This window comes from Manis javanica, chromosome 2, assembly GCF_040802235.1.
Source record: "Manis javanica isolate MJ-LG chromosome 2, MJ_LKY, whole genome shotgun sequence".
In the NCBI taxonomy this organism is placed as follows: domain Eukaryota; kingdom Metazoa; phylum Chordata; class Mammalia; order Pholidota; family Manidae; genus Manis; species Manis javanica.
This window is the reverse complement of record NC_133157.1, coordinates 94,096,344-94,113,776: the sequence shown is the minus strand read 5'-3', so window position 1 is coordinate 94,113,776 and position 17,433 is coordinate 94,096,344. Positions and strand designations below refer to the sequence as shown.

The 17,433-nt window shown below is 39.6% G+C and overlaps 1 protein-coding gene across 1 annotated transcript in view; it reads right to left on the bottom strand.

The window, feature by feature from the left end:
* Positions 1-17,250, bottom strand: part of ZNF169 (zinc finger protein 169) — a 101,696-nt gene extending 84,446 nt beyond the window's left edge. The window contains exon 1 of the mRNA XM_073228912.1: positions 2,356-17,250. Coding sequence (XP_073085013.1) covers positions 2,356-2,442 — 87 coding nt within the window. The 5' untranslated portion in view covers positions 2,443-17,250. The remainder of the gene's footprint in view (positions 1-2,355) is intronic.
* Between the last annotated feature and the right edge of the window lie 183 nt (positions 17,251-17,433).

Here is a 17,433-nt window from a genome sequence, read left to right as displayed (position 1 = left end):
TATGTAGTTTTAGGAGGAGGTCTCTGTCTCACCTTTCATGCTGCCATCTTTAATCCCATCCACCTGAATTTCCTACTTTTAAGTTCTGTGTTGGTTGGGTCCTCTAGGAAGCAGATGCTGAGAAAGAGTGCAAAGCATTTTCTAGGGAGTACTACTTTTCTTGTGAAAGGAAAAGGGAGAAAGAAGGATTAGGCATACGGAGCCATCAGTACACAACACTGATTGCCAGGCAGTCCGTGTTAGGCAGAGATAGCTAGGCCCTCATGCTACAGTGTTGCTCAGTCATTTGTGGGGTACATGCCAAGAACAGCGTGACCTCAGCTCCAAAGTTCAAGTGAACTTGGAAGAGTCATCAACTGCAGGTCATTATCTAACCACAATGTAGCTTTTATTTATTTAGGAATTATTAAGCTTTAGTCATAACTTGCAAAATGTACCGACTCAGAAAAAACTGTACCAAACCAAAACTGATGTTCATCACAAACTCTCCAAGTTAAAGCACTTGTAACACTAGTTTGTTCTGACAGACCTAAATATATTCTACCACAAAACTAGATAAACTCACTCAGGAGTAACATAAACAGACTCATACATTCTAAAAAACAAGAAAACCATTTGTTACAGTAAATCCCTAGTTTATAAATTCTTATAATCCCTGCCAATTCCATTTTATGACTAACTCCAGTCCCCAGACTTAACCTAACAACCCCACACCACCCCATTTTGAGATGCCTCACACAATTCCTTAGTGTTTTGTTCTCCTTTTCTGCGAAGGAAAACATGTCTTTGAGTACAGGTGTGTTCCTGTTGGTCTTTTAAGGCAATGACTTACTTTTTTTATTGTCAATTTAAACCAGAAAATAAAAAGAATACTATCTCCATAAATGAAAAAAGTGACGGTTCTCTGAAAGCAGAGAAAAAGGACAGTGAGAAGTTAATGGAAGACATGACCTCAGACAACAGCCACAGCCCAGATCGAAAGCAGAATACTGCCTTAGATGGTGAGAACCTGAAGAAAGGTTTTTTTGCCCCATGACCATGAAGTCAAGGAGTGGCCTGTGGACAACAAACAGGGAAACTGGAGATGGTACTTGATAAAAACTAAAAATATTTGTCCATCAAAAAACATAAGATAATTAAGAGACCACCACCAGAAAAGATTTGCAAAACATGTATCTGATTAAAGACCTGTATCTAAAAATATATATAGGCATCTTATAACTTGGTAATAAGTAGCTCTATTTTTAAAAAATGGACAATTATCAAAGTGTATTTACAAATAGCAAACAAGCACATAGACAATTGCAACCAAACCAAATGTACATTTATGCTACTATGAGGTACCAAAACACACCCATGAGGATAACTAAATGAAAAAGACCACCTGCACAAGTGCTGCTGTGGGTGTGGGGTTAACAGAACTCACTGCTGGTGACAATGGAAAATGGGTGCAGTTATCTGGAAAACAGGATGGCAGTGTCTTACAAAGGTAATATCGACCTACTGCATGGCCCAACAATTCTGGTATTTACCCAGGAGCACTCCAAGTTCAAAGACTTGTACTTAAATGTTCATAAGAAGCTTTATTCATAATAGCCTGAAACTGGAAACAACCCAAATGTCTTTACACTTGTAAATGGGTAAGTTGTGATCTATCCATAGAATGACTTAATAAAAAGAGCAATTTGATATATGATTCATAAGAATATGGATAACTTGCACAATCCATGGACTAAGTTAAAGATTCCAGACAGAAAAGGTTATATTCCCTTTTACCATTCATGATATTCAGGAAAAGGCTACAGTATAAAAGCAGGAAACAGATTGTTGGAGGCTGGAGGTGGTGGGGAGAGGCTTAACTGCAAAGGCCATGAGGGAACTCTGTGGGGTGATAAAAATGTTCTGTATCCTGAGACTGGTTGTGGTTACACAGCTGTATACATTTTACAAAACTCATGAAATTGTACAATTAAAATGGTGAATATACTGTATATAGATCATACATAAAGTATTTTTTTAAAGCTATTACTTATCAAAATCACAAATGCACACATTCTTGGGCCCAATAATTCCATTTCAAGAAACATTCTACAGATATACTTACACATTTAGAATAATCTGTGCACAGGGTTGTCATGGCATTGTTTGTGAAGCCTCACTAATGGGTACAGGGTAGTTGGGGTGGGAATAGGAGGGAGACTGCTTTTGTACGTTTCGGATTTTTAGTAACTGAATGCATTCATAGCTTAGTTTTTTTAAAAAGACAGTAATTTTTAGTGATTTCTATGGTCCAGATTGAGAGATACTGGTGGCCTGGCCAAGGGTCTCCTCAGCTCAGGGCAGCTGCTTACTTACCAGAGGCCTGAAACAGGTTACTTCCCTCTCCTCCAGTCTGTGAAATGCCTCATTTCTAGTCTTTCCATGTCTCTGGCTGAGTGTCATTCAGGGTTTTTCCAAATCCCAGGAAACCCTCTGAAGGTCGGTTCTCTCTGCCCATCTTTCCTCTCACACTAGGTTGAGAATGCCCCAGGTCATGTAACTTCTGTCTGGTGACAGAATAATGCCCCAGCCCAGGGTGGGTGCTTGGGGTGCTATTTGACAAAGCAACCAGCAGATGGCAACATACCATGTTTCCTGGAGGCCAAACCTAAGAAGCCACATCCTTGTGATAGCCACTAGGCACATCATGACCCCTGAGCATGTGAAATGTGGCTAGTCCCAATTAAGACCATCTTACATGAAAAATACTCAATAATTTGAAGGCAGTATGAAAAAAAATATGAAGTATCTCATTAACAATGTTTTTATTTTGGTTAAATGTTGAAACATTATTTTAGATATGCTGAGTTAAATAAAATATATTAAAATTTTCAACTGGTTTCTTTTTACTCTTTTGAATGTGACTACTAGAAAATTTTAATTTATACATGTGGTTCACATTATGTCTACTAGACAGTGCTGTGCTAGACCCTCTGTAAAACCTCCAAAGCAGAATCGCAGAGCCAAGGAGCTGGTGCCCTGCCTCTCCGCCAGGATGGAGAGCCACATGGCATGTGGATGTCACAGAATGCTTTAACTATGACAGAGAGCTGATCTCAGAGGTCCAGATTACAGCAAGGTCCTGACAGCAATCAGGAGCCTCTGACCATCCTGGTTGCCCCTCCCCTTAGTTGGGTCTCTGGGGAGTCTGTGCGGGAGAAGGCAACCCCCACTGGGAACTGGCATGCCAGCCAATATGCACACTTTACCTGAATCTTCTCACTGACCCCTTGTATCACCCCCATTTCAATGAAGAAACAGGATCAGACAATGGGTGGGCCTGCCCATATTCCCCAGTGGATGACGTGTAGAGCTGTAATTAGATGTCACCAGAGGCGAAGTGTACCTTCCCCTGATCACACTGATGTCCTCGCAAGCTCACCGTCATCTCCAAGAGAGGAAGACTCTCCTTCCACACCCTCTCTCCTGTGTTGGAAATATGGACTGAGACTCAGTGAGGTCCTTTCTATTCATGATTTACACCTGTGCTTCCTTGAAGGCACAAACTGAGTGGCTTAACTCTCAGGTGAGACCCACACACTGGACAAGTGAAGAGTAGTTGGTTTCTGTCCTCTGATCATACTGGGTGTAAATGGAATGTGCCAGAAGGAAAACTGTCCCAAGCAAAGGCCAGGGCAGAAGGCTTTACTGACCAGACCTTGTGCTATCTACTTTTCTTAACACTACCTCACTTAATCCACATAGTACCCTCTGAAGTAGGTGCTATTAGCCCAATTTATAGTTGAGTGAACTGAGGCATGGAGAGATTTCTATGTGGATAAGCAGAAGTTGAGATCTTGCCATCATACTCTATGTTTCAGTCTTCAGGCTGTGGTAACTTAAAAATCAAGTCTGCAGACAGTACCTTTCTGATGTCAGGTGAGGCCAGGCCTCCCAGAGGTCACAAGGGGAATGAAGTGGGAGAGGAATACTGAAAATCTACTCCAGACAGAGTGACTCCTGAGACAGTCGGGGTGAAACCAGGAACGAGATCCCTGCAGACAGCACAGATGGCCACATCTCTACCTCTCAAACCACTTTTGAGATTCTTCACCACTGAACAAGAACCAGGCCTCTTAGACCTGTGTCTGTGGTCTGAACAGTCCAGCTGTGGGTAACGCTCCAGTTTCACCTTCCACAGCACATATCTTTCATGCACCCCAACAGTCCGCTGATTCCTGTACATATGACCTTGTTTCCATGTCTCTACATGTCTCCTGATCCTTGCTCCCATTATCTTCCCCCAGAAATGCCCTCTCCCACACAATGTACAATAGCTCCGTCCATCTTTAATGTCAGTTTACCCGCTGTTCAGGGCACAGCCAGGGCTCACATAAGCTAAGCATAATAATGAGGTGTACTTGGCAGGTCAGTTTTCTGCAGGGCTGTCAGGAATCCTGAATGCTGGGATAATTAATCTAGTGTTCCTGACATTGAAGAGCGAGCAAAGATTTTGGGCCATGAAAAACCTTTAAAGCTTGGTGTTTTGGCATATGTAACAAAGGTTAGGTGGAGAGTCCAGGAAAGCTATTTACTTACTGGTGATTCCAAACAATGCCTTTGGCATCACAGATGGGCCTAGGCTTGATGCAAACTGACCACAAAGCCTTCGGCGAGTCACTTCCAGCATGCCATCACACAGTATTTAACTCTTCTCTGTGGGATGATATGCCATTTTTATTCCCAGGTTACAAAGAAACCAAGGCTTTGGGGTTATACTAGTTCTCTTACACCACACAACTAGAAATCCATAGACTATATCTCTGCAATAAGGATAGTGCAGATGCCTAAAGGGCTCAACCAGGATATCCATCAAATAGTAAGCTCCAGGTGAGAAATGAGGGGCCTAAACCAGAAAGTGGAGGTACCAATGGAAAGAAGGCCTGGACTTCATAGATACTGAAGCAGTGGAAAAAACAAGACTTTATCATTAGTGGTAACATATGCACCTGGACTGTACTTTCATGGAGCTCATTCACATTCATTATTCCAGAAAAATCTCCCAAGAGACTTTTGAGCACACAGAACAGGGAATTTCCCCTATTTTAGGTAAAGCAACAGAGGCATTTCCGGTAGAGGGCAGCACCACTCCAGCACATTTTCCTATGGCTGTGCTCATCAGGACACTTGGGAGTGCAGTGCAGCCAATAGGACTCTACTCAGCTTAGACAAAAGGGGAACTTCAATGGAAGGATGAAAGGGCAGTAGTGCCATCACTCACTTCTTCAGAGGCAACTGGGACTGGGACACAAAAGACATCAGGACCTTCCACCCTTCCTTAGGACACAGAAAATCACAGGGAAATCTCTCTCTTACCCCAAGAACAATGACAAAAGCTGGATGACCTAAAAAAAACTTTATTTAAAAAAAATAGTTTGGCCCAACATCAAACTGAGGTTACTGAAAAACCAAGCTAAAACACAAAAAGTAACAGACCTCTTGAAAGAAATACTGCAATTATTTTATCATTCAAACAGCAGTATTGCCACAAACATGAGTAGGAAGAATTTTTGAAGGCCAGATGTGGGCTGAGAGTTTAGAATTTTCAGCAACCCCAGATATAAGAGGAGTGAACAGGCACCAGACAGCTTTTTTTCAATGGGCTTTCATTAATAAGAGTTCCCAAGAAAAACTAGGAACAAAGCAACACAGCTGAAAGAGACTCTCTGAGGCACAGATCAGAGACTGCTGAAGATACTGGGACAAAGTAGAAAAACTAAGAGGAATCCCACAGGAATTCTGAGCCTTATACTAGCATAAAGCATTGGCAGTATACAGCTGAGAGAAGGCTGAAGTCTGGGGGCAGAGTGGGAGAACTGAGGGAACTTTAAGACGCTCTGGGTCTTACAAGAAATAGGAAGCAATGGCAGTTTGTAGCAGTTATCATCAAGAGGGGAAACGACTCTTGATGTAGAGATGGCCCCAAAACTGGAATTACCAGGGAGAAACTTTGATGATGAATGTTTTAAGGAATCTACTGGAAAAAAAGGACAATGTGAAGAGTGGGGAATTTTTATATATAATAATAATACATCATAACCAAGTGGGTTTATACTAGAAATGCGCTGTTCATTTAACATTTAAAACCAATCACTGCAACACCCCATATTAAAAAGCTAAAAAAGAAAAAAGATCACTTAGACACAAAAAGCATTTGACAAAATCTAATACATTACTAATCTGTAAAAAGTCTCAGCAAACTATGAATAGAAGGAAACTTCCTCAACCTATGAAACCTATAGTTGACAACTGAATGAAAGCTTTCCCCCTAACATCAGAAACAAGACAAGGATGTCTACTTTCACACTTGCATTCAACAGTGATTTGGAAACCAGTGGAATAAATGCAGAAAGATAAATAATGAAAGGCATCCACAATGGAAAGGAAAAGTAAAAATGTCTTTGTTTACAAATGGCATGATCATCTGTGCAGAAAATCCAATGATTAGTTGCGAAACTAGTAAGCAAGTCTTGCAACTTGCAGTAAACAAGATTTTTTGAACGTTTTTATAAAGAAACACCTTTTGTAAACAAATTAAATTCTAAAAGAAAATATTTACAATAGCCTAAAAGTGTGAAATTCTGAAGGATGAAAACAAAATATGTGTAAGACTTGAAAACTACAAAACATTGAGACAGAAGGACAATGTTGCTAAAATATTGATTCTCTCCAAACTGATCTACAGATTCAATAACACTCCAATCAAAATACCAGAAGAAACCTTTACAGAATTGAACAAGCTAATTCTAAAATTCATATGGAAATGCAAAAACCTGTAAGAGTCTAAACATGTTTAAAAATACAACAAAATTGTAAGGCAAAGACAATCTAATGTCAAGCCTTATTATAAAGTTACAATGATCAGGACAGTGCTGTGTTGAATCAAGACATACATATACAATAGTCAATGATACAGAACTGAGAATTCAGAAATAGATTCACACATTATAGAAAACTGAATTCTGACAAAAATGCAAAATCAATTCAGTGGACAAAGGATGGTCTTTTCAACAGTGCTGAAATAATCATACGCCCAAACGTGGAAAAAAAAAAACTTCAATCCATACCTGTCAACGTATTAAAACTTAACTAAAAATAGACCATAGCCCTACATGTACAACCTAAAATCATAAAACTTACAGAAGTAATTCAGCAAGGTTTAGGATACAATATACAACACAAAAATCAAATGCACTTCTATATGCCAACAGCAAACATTAGGAAACCAAAATTAAAACCAGTATCATTTACAATTCTTCCAAAGAAAATAATCAGATATAAATTTAACAAAACGTACAGGATATGTATGATGAAAATTACAAAATGCTGATTAAAAAAAAGAATAAAAAAATACCTAAATAAATGAAGACACATATTGTGACCACGGGCTGAAACTCAACATTGTATAAAGCTGGCAATTATATCCAAATTGATCTATAGGCTTAATGCAACTCCTATCAAAATTCCAGCAAGGTTTTATTACAAAGTTCAAATGGAAAAGCATAGGACCTGACACAGCTAAAACAATTTCAAAAAGAAAAGCAGAGGTGGGGCACTTAATACGGTGGCATGAGTAGAGAGCAGCGTAAATCTCCCAAAACCATATATGTTTTGAAAATACAGCAAATACAACTATTCCTAAAAGAGAGACCAGAAGATACAGTACAACAGCCAGGCTACATCTACATCTGTGAGAACTCAGCATCTCATGAAAAGGGTAAGATACAAAGTCGTGACCCAAGCACAACCCCCCCACCCCAGCTCACCTGCAGAAGGAAAGAATCAGTGGGGAGGGAGTGGAAGCACAGGACTGCTAAATGACCAGCCCTAGTAATCTGCACAGGAGCACAGACAACACTGCATGGTGTACTAGACATTAGAGACATGGAAAAGCAAAATCTGAGACAGAGACTGAGAGCGGGTCCCCACAGCAGGCTCCCCTGGGACAAAAGAAAAGCGGGTGCTTTAAAAGTCTTAAAAGAGAAAAGGTTTAACAGTTGGACAAAATCATCCCAGTACACTCAGCCCAGCAGGCTGGGGATATTTTATTTTTTTTTCCACGCTGGGAATCTTAAGGAACGGAACCTCAGGTGCCCTAATCCCCTGGGAGGTAACACAGCTCCAAAGTCCCTCATGGTGATAAGCAGCCTGCCATTCATTGCCCCCTGCTGGCACGGAAAGCAAACTGGCTGACTAGCCATTGCTGTGGAGCAGCTGGGGTGGAGCCCCGCCCACAGGAACCACACAGAGTCTTCTCCCAGCGCCCAGCTAACTGGGCCAGACCCTGAGGCTGCTCCCTACACACAGCAGCCCGGCAGACAGAAAAAGCCGGCGCAAAGTCTGGAAGGCATGAAGGGGAGCCGTTTTTGCAGAACATATGCCACAGGCCTGCGATCCCCAACAGTGCCCTAGGCCATCAGGAGGGGCTGCCCTGCACAGGCAGCAGAGAAGGGCAAGGCGACCAGCAAGCAGAAAGGGACTTTGTTCTCCCAGCTGACACACACGTCACTCGCTGGTGATCACTTCTATTGCCAAAAGGCAGAAGAACCAGGTCCAGTCAGAAATCACTCAAACAACGCCAGAGAGGGGGCCTGGCAAGACAGATATAACCAATCTTTCTGAAAAATAATTCTAAATAAAAATCATAACCATGCAGATGGACCTGCAGAGAAATATGCAAGAGTTAAGGGATGAAGTCCAGAGGGAGATAACAGAAATGAAACAATTAATGGAAGGACTTAAGACAAGACTGAATGAGGTGCAAGAGACTGTTAATGGAACAGAAATCAGAGAACAGGAAACAGAGAAGCTGAGGCAGAAAGAGATAAAAGGATCTCTAGGAATGAAAGAATACTAAGAGAACTGTGACCACTCCAAACAGAACAATATGCGCATAACAGGGGTACCAGAAGAAGAGAGAAAAAGGGACAGAAAGTGTCTGAAGAAATAACTGAAAACTTCCCTAAGCTGGGGAAGGAAACAGTCTCTTGCACCATGGAAGCCCACAGATCTCCCAACACAAGGGACCCAAGGAGGACAACACAAAGACATAATAATTAAAGACAAGGACAGGGTATTAAAGGCAGCCAGAGAGAGAAAAAAGACCACCTACAAAGGAAAATCCATCAGGCTTTCATCAGACTTCTCAACAGAAACCTTACAGGCTAGAAGAGAATGGCATAATATATTTAATGCAATGAAACAGAAGGGCCTTAAACTAATACTATACCCAGCAGGATTATCATTTAAATTTGAGGGAGGGATTAAACAATTTTCAGATAAGCAAAAGTTGAGGGAATGTGCCTCCCAAAAATGACCTCTACAAGGGACTGCTCTAGATGGAAGTACCCCTAAGGCTAAATACATGTCACCAGAGAAAATAAAATCACAGCAAAGAAAGCAGACCAAGCAAATACTAACAAAAGGCAAAAAGTAAAATCAGCTATCCACAAAAGCAGTCAAGGGGAAAACAAAAAAGTACAGAATAAAACGCCTAACATATAAAGAATGGAGGAGGAAGAATAAGAAGGGAGAGAAATAAAGAACCATCAGACTGTGTTTATAATAGTGTAATAAGTGAGTTAAAGTTAGACGGTAGACAGTAAAGAAGCTACCCTTGAACCTTTGGTAACCACGAATCCAAAACTTGCAATAGCAATAAGTGCATATCTATCGATAATCACCCTAAATATAAATGAACTGAATGCACCAATCAAAGACACAGACTAACAGAATGGATAAAAAAGCAAGACCCATCTACATGCTGCTTACAAAAGACTCACCTCAAACCCAAAGATATACACAGACTAAAAGTGAAGGGATGGAAAGATATTTCATGCAAACAATAGAGAGAAAAAAGCAGGTGTTGCAGTACTTCTATGAGACAAAATAGACTTCAAAACAAAGAAAGTAACAAGAGATAAAGGACATTACATAATGATAAAGGGTCAGTTCAACAAGAGGATATAATTATAATATCTATGCACCCAACACATGAGCACCGACACATATGAAACAAATATGAACATAATTAAAGGAGAAAACAGAATGCAGTGCATTCATTCTAGGAGACTTCAACATACCACTCACTCCAAAGGACAGATCCACCAGACAGAAAATAAGTAAGGACACAGAGGCACTGAACAACACACTAGAACAGATGGACCTAATAGACATCTACAGAACTCTACATCCAAAAGCAACAGGATACACATTCTTTTCAAGTGCACATGGAACATTCTCCAAAAGAGACCACATACTAGGACACAAAAAGAGCCTCAGTAAATTCCAAAAGATTGAAATCTTACCAACTTCTCAGACCACAAAGGCATAAAACTAGAAATAAATTGTACAAAGAAAGGAAAAAGGCTCACAAACACATGGAGGCTTAACAACATGCTCCTAAATAATCAATGGATCAATGACCAAATCAAAATGGAGATCCAGCAATATATGGAAACACACGACAACAACAACACTAAGCCCCAACTACTGTGGGACACAGCAAAAGCAGTCTTAAGAGGAAAGTATATAGCAATCCAGGCATATTTTAAAAAGGAAGAACAGTCCCAAATGAATAGTCTTAAAGTAACAATTATTGAAACTGAAAAAAGAAGAACAAATGGGGTCCAAAGTCAGGGGTGACATAATTAAGGTCAGAGAAGAAAAAAATAAAATTGAGAAGAATAAAACAATAGAAAAAAAATCAGTGTAACCAAGAGCTCATTCTTTTAGAAAATAAACAAAATAGATAAATCCCTAGCCAGACTTACTAAGAGAAAAAGAGAATCTACACACATCAACAGAACCAGAAATAAGAAAAAAAAAATTACAACAGACACCACAGAAATACAAAGAATTATTAGAGAATACAATGAAAATCTATATGTTAACAAGCTGAATAACCTAGAAGAAATGGACAACTTTCTAGAAAAATACAACCTTCCAAGACTGACCAAGGAAGAAACAAAAAATCTGAACAGACCAATTAGCAACAGCAAAATGGAATTGGTAATCAAAAAGCTACCCAAGAACAAAACCCCCAGGCCAGATGGATTCACCACTGAATTTTATCAGACATTTAGAGAAGATATAATACCCATTCTCCTAAAATTTTCCAAAAAATAGAAAAGGGCAGAATATCTCCAAACTCATTATATGAAGCCACCATCACTCTACTACCAAAACCAGGCAAAGACCCCACCAAAAAAGAAAATCACAGACGAATATCCCTGATGAACATAGATGCAAAAATACTCAACAAAATATTAGCAAACCGAATTAAAAAAATACATCAAAAGGATCATACACCATGATCAAGTGGGATTCATCTCAGGGATGCAAGGATGGTACAACATTTGAAAATCCATCAACATCCACCACCACATCAACAAAATGGACAAAAACCACATGATCATCTCCATAGATGCTAAAAAATCATTTGACAAAATTCAACATCCACTCATGATAAAAACTCTCAACAAAATGGGTATACAGGGCAAGTACCTCAACATAATAAAGGCCATATATGACAAACCCACAGTCAACATCATATTTAACAGCAAGAAGCTGAAAGCTTTTCATCTAAGATCGGAAACAAGGCATGGATCCCCACTCTTCCCACTTTTATTCAACATAGTACTGGAGGTCCTTGTCATGGCAATCAGACAACACAAAGAAATAGAAGGCATCCAGATTGGTAAAGAAGAAGTTAAAACTCCCTGTTTGCAGATGACATGATATTGTATATAAAAATTCCTTAAGAATCCACTCTGAAACTACTAGAGCTAGTATCTGAATTCAGCAAAATTGCTGGATACAAAATTAATAAACATAAATCTGTGGCATTCCATGATGAAAGAGGAATCAGGAAAACAATCCCATTCACAATTGCATAAAAAAGAATAAAATACCTAGGAATAAACCTAAGGAAGTGAAAGACCTATACTCTGAAAACCAGAAGACACTCATGAGAGAAATTCAAGAAGATACCAATAAATGGAAACACATCCTGTGCTCATGGATACGAAGAATCAATATTGTCAAAATGACCATTCTGACTAAAGCAATCTACAGATTCAATGCAATCCCTTTCAAAATACCTACAGCATTATTCAACGAACTGGAACAAATAGTTCTAAAATTCATATGGAACCACCAAAGACCCTGAATAGCCAAAGCAAATCTGAGAACAAAGAATAAAGCAGGGAGGATTACGCTCCCCAACTTTAAGCTCTACTATGAAGCCACATTAATCAAGACAATTTGGTACTGGCACAAGAACAGGCCCATAGACCAATGGAACAGACTAGAGATCCCAGATATAAAACCAAGTATATATGCTCAAATATACGATAAAGGAGCCATGGATATACAATGGGGAAATGACAGCCTCTTCAACAACTGGTGTTGGCAAAACTGGACAGCTACATGCAAGAGAATGAAGCTGAATTATTGTCTATCCCCATACACAAAAGTAAACTCGAAATGGATCAAAGACCTGAATGTAAGTCATGAAATATAGAACTCTTAGAGGACAACAAAGGCAAAAATCTCCTGAGTATAAATATGAGCAACTTTTTCTGAATGCATCTCCTTGAGCAGGGGAAACAAAAGCAAAAATGAACACATGGGACTGCCTCAAACTAAAAAGCTTTTTTGTACAGCAAAGAAAACCATCAACAGAACAAAAAGGCATCCTATAGTATGGGAGAATATATCTGTAAACAACATATCCGACAAGAGGTTAACATCCAAAATATATAAAGAACTCACATGCCTCAACACAGAAAAGGCAAATAACCCTATTAAAAAGTGGGCAGAGGATATGAAGATACACTTCTCCAAAGAAGAAATTTAGGTGGCCAACAGGCAGATGAAAAGATGCTCCCACATAAGGGATATGCAAATAAAAACCACAATGAGATATCACCTCACACCAGTTAGGATGGCAAGTATCTAAAAGACCAAAAACAACAAATGCTGGTGAGGATGTGGAGAAAGGGGAGCCTTCCTACAGTGGTGGTGGGATTCATCTCAGGGAAGCAAGGATGGTACGAGGGATGCACTGCTGGTGGGAATGTAAGCTAGTTCAACCACCGTGTAAAGCAATATGGAGGTTCCTCAAAAATCTAAAAATACAAATACCATTTGACCCAGAAATCCCACTTGTAGGAATTTACTCAAAGAAAACAAGTTCTCAGATTCAAAAAGACATATGCACCTCTGTTTATTGCTGTACTACTCATAATAGCCAAGATATGGAATCAACCTAAGTGTCCACCAGTAGATGAATGGATAAAGATGTGGTACACATATACAATGGAATAATATTCATCCATAAGAAAGAAACAAATCCTACCATTTGCAACAAGATGGATGGAGCTGGAGGATATTATGCTCAGTGAAATAAGCCAAGCAGAGAAATACAAGTACCAAATGATTTCCCTCATTTGTGGAGTATAACGAAGAAAAACTGAAGGAACAAAACAGCAACAGACTCACAGAGTACAAGAAGGACCAGCAGTTATCAAAGGGGAAGGGTGAGGGAGGGCAGGTGAGGAGGGAGGGAGAAGGGGATTGTGGGGTATCATAATTGGTACACATGGTGTATGTGGGGTCATGGGGAAGACAGTACAGCAGAGGAGACAAGTAGGGACTATGTGGCATATTAATACACTGATGGACAGTGACTACGGTGGGGTATGTGGCGAGCATGATAACATGGGTGAATGTAGTAACCATGTTGTTTTCTCAAGTGAAAACTTCATAAGAGTGTATATCAATAACACCTTAATAAAAAATAAATAAATAAAATGCTCCCCCCTCCCAAAAAATGTGCCATTGTGATATGCAGATTATTTTGAGCTGAAAACCATCAAGGCCAGAGGGTCTCAGAAACTGACATCCCACCCAAGAGCCCTATGCCCTTCTCCTTCGTTCAGCTCATTCTGTTTTTAGAACCCATGTCTATATCTTCCCCATGCATACATAATTAGATTTTTCCTCCTGTTAATATGTCATGTCAATTTGATTTCATCCAGCTGGAACCTGGAGAGATAGAGGGAATTTCTTCCTACCCAACACTTCCATAGCAACACTGTGCAGCTTGTTTGGGACAGATTTGCCTAACCCATTTGTTCTTCTGATGTTAACAGTTCATTACACCTTCCCCATTCCCATGCTCTGCTCTACTCACTGAAAAATAGCCTTTAAGCCAAACTAAATTAAGGGCTCAAGCAAGAATTAGGACTTCAGAATCCCAAGGAGTCAGAATACAGCAAACGCTCACTTCAGAGGGGCCAATCATTGCTGAAGGCACTCATGTCCAGCTCTCAGAGGACCTTCTCAGCTCCCCTCCCAACAAGACCCCAACAGTGGAAGGCAAACTAAGAAAAATGGGGAGACCCTGGAAGTCAGTTCAACACAACATGGTAAAGAATGAGGGCTGGCGACGTGGCCCAAATACTTTGATAAGGAAGACAGAGATAATTCACAATACTTTTAACTACAGAACACTTGAAATATTAAAATATCATCCCTAATCCTACTATGGCCAGCGTCATTTTTACTTTGATTTTCCTATGCATTTTCAATCAAACCAGTGTACAAGAAATTGATACAATTTTGTCATTCAACTGAAATCTTTAATTTTAAAGGACTGCAAAATATAAAAAGTATCTTGGAAGCCACACCCAACTACCTCCACTTATAGAGGAAATTTAAAGCCCCAATTGAGCAGAGGTGTAGAACATGCCTAGAGCCCACTTCCCCAACCTTCCTCCCAGTGGAAGAGTCTCTAAGCAGTAGAGGACAGGATGGGAAATTTCATTGAGTTCCTTTTCAACCCTTCCACTCTGGAGCCCTTTAAATATATTACTGCTCAAAATATTCTGAAATAAATCTACCCAAGGGATGCTAATGTACACACATTGCAGACTCAGTAAATGAACCAGACTGGGGAATTGCAGCCAGTTTTTGCAAGGTAGTGTCTGCTTAAGCGATTCAAAGAATAAGAATTATTCCAAAAAGTAGGACTGTACAAAGACACATAAGCATTTACAAAAACAGAAGAGCAAGATATGGCTTATGTTAGTTTTAGTAATTAATATACATTTGTGAATAATAATCAGCAGGTTACTTTGAATTAGAAATAACATTAAGCATTTTCACAGATCTTAAAGCAAGTCTAAACACTCATAAATTTAAAAAAATATATATGCAGTTATGCAGGGATGGAGTTGAAGGAATTTTAAAAGCCCAAGTTTTAAAGTTCAAGTGTTTTTACCGAAAAGGCATTTAACAAATTATAGTGACTTCACTATGCAGCCCTTGTACACATTTAACAGATTCAATCCCAGGATCGCACACAAGGCGATGATGGATCACACAATATGCAGAGCCACCCTAAGTGACCCAAATTTTAAGTCCAGAAGACAGAAACCCAGAAACTAAGCAAGATAAATATTTACAAATACAGTATAGTAAACAGCAAATATTTCAATAGCTTTGTTAAATGCCTTCTCTGAGCTAATTTAATAGAGGCTACAAAGGGGGAAACAGCTGGCAATCTGTAAATCAGGAACTGGAACTTGGACCAAAAACAAAAAACCTACGCTTTCCAAAATTTTCCAACAACCTAAAGTGAACACAGGCACCTAGGCATACGCCAGTCCTCCATTCTCCTTAGGTGACTTTTAATAATTGCTGTTGTTACCATCTGTTGTCTATAAATCACTAATGCAAGCACTGCTTCCTTTGGCATTCCTGCAACATTTTCAGTTATGAGAAAACCTGCAGAAGGAACTCTGCTTACACCAAAGCACGGGAGCAAGGAAACAGGTGACCGTGGAATAGTAAGGCCCTAAGAAAGGCAGCAGGTCGTATAGTTACCTCCTTGTGGGCAAAATCCCTGCCCTAAAACTATGCAACCTACTACCTCTTCCTAGGAACCCATTTCTTTTCTTGGCTGTTCTTCTACTTGGCAGATGCACTCCAAATTAACCTGTTAAAACAGGCCATAGTCTTCAAGTTTTATTTCAAATTCAAATTAAAATTATTTCATAGGTGCTTTTAAAAAGCAACTGGCCATCTGACCTTGGTAAAAAACACAAATATATTTGCTTAAAAAGCAAACCTTGTTACAAATGAACAAAAGTTCAATTGCACCAGAAGATGCAAACCTAGAGGCCTACCACCGGCCCATCACATATTGGAGCCACAGACTTCTAAATTTTTAATGTGTTACCAAAATTTAAAGCTCAAAACCCATAAAATCTCCAGCCTCCCTTGATAACACTGGAAAACTAGGTGACACTGTGTATAAATCCTGCTTGCCTGTATCAACTAGGACAAATTAATTTCCTGCCTGTCTCCTTTAGGTGCCATGTGTTTCCTAGGTACCACAGGCCCTTCCCAGGCATTTGTTTTTTCCTCCTGAATTACGGCCAGCAGAAACAAACGTTGATCATAATTTTTGTCACCATCAAAAACAAGCTTTGGAGACTGTCATTCTCCATAAAGGTACTTTAAGAGGTTTTATAAAATGTAGCTGTTCTCTACTATATGATTTACTTACTGAGCATGGCTGATAAGGGTACAAAAGGTTCCTTCTGTCCTTAATAAAAGATATGCATTTATTTTTCTCCACCACCTTAGTAATTAGATAAGGATAAGTTTCCCACTGTGAAGTGGTGATGATACCCACACTGAAGGCAGCCCATGTCAGAAAACCAGAGCTCCACGACTATACTTGTCACACAATGAGCAGGTGAGCTGTGCAACCTGTCAGTTTAAGATTAAGCCAAAGAATGTAAGATTCCCTCCAATATTTGTATGTCCAATTTTAACAAAAACCAAATCTGGACCATGCAGGTGTCCATCTATATGCCAGGAATAAAATAAAAAGCATAAATTTGGCCCATATCTATCACCTGGGTTGGGCCCATCAACACACCAATGAAGCAGTGGTTACAACACTGCCCAAGGTGACCCAAAAACCCAAACTGGGGAATGACTCATCAACCTGACTCCATTTTAGCTCAGTATCTTTCCAGTGTCTGTTTACCTTTACTACCCAGGGCCTCACCCTGGACATGTGAAGGATATATGGTGATTAACCTATTTACAATTCCAAAAGGGCCTGGTCCCCTATTAAGATTTCCTGAGATACTTAAGTTCTCTGCTCTGAGATTTTTAATTCCAAATTTCTGAAACATACTGTATGTGAACAGTAAGAATGTTATCTGGATTGCTGTGTCTACTGTACTTGAACACAGAAAATTAGCAACTGACATAAATTAAATACAGAACAAGGTCAAAATTAATTCTTCTGAGTTTTACTATCATCCAGAGAAAAACAAAGGCAGCAAGTCCACCCATCAGGGAAGGCAATAG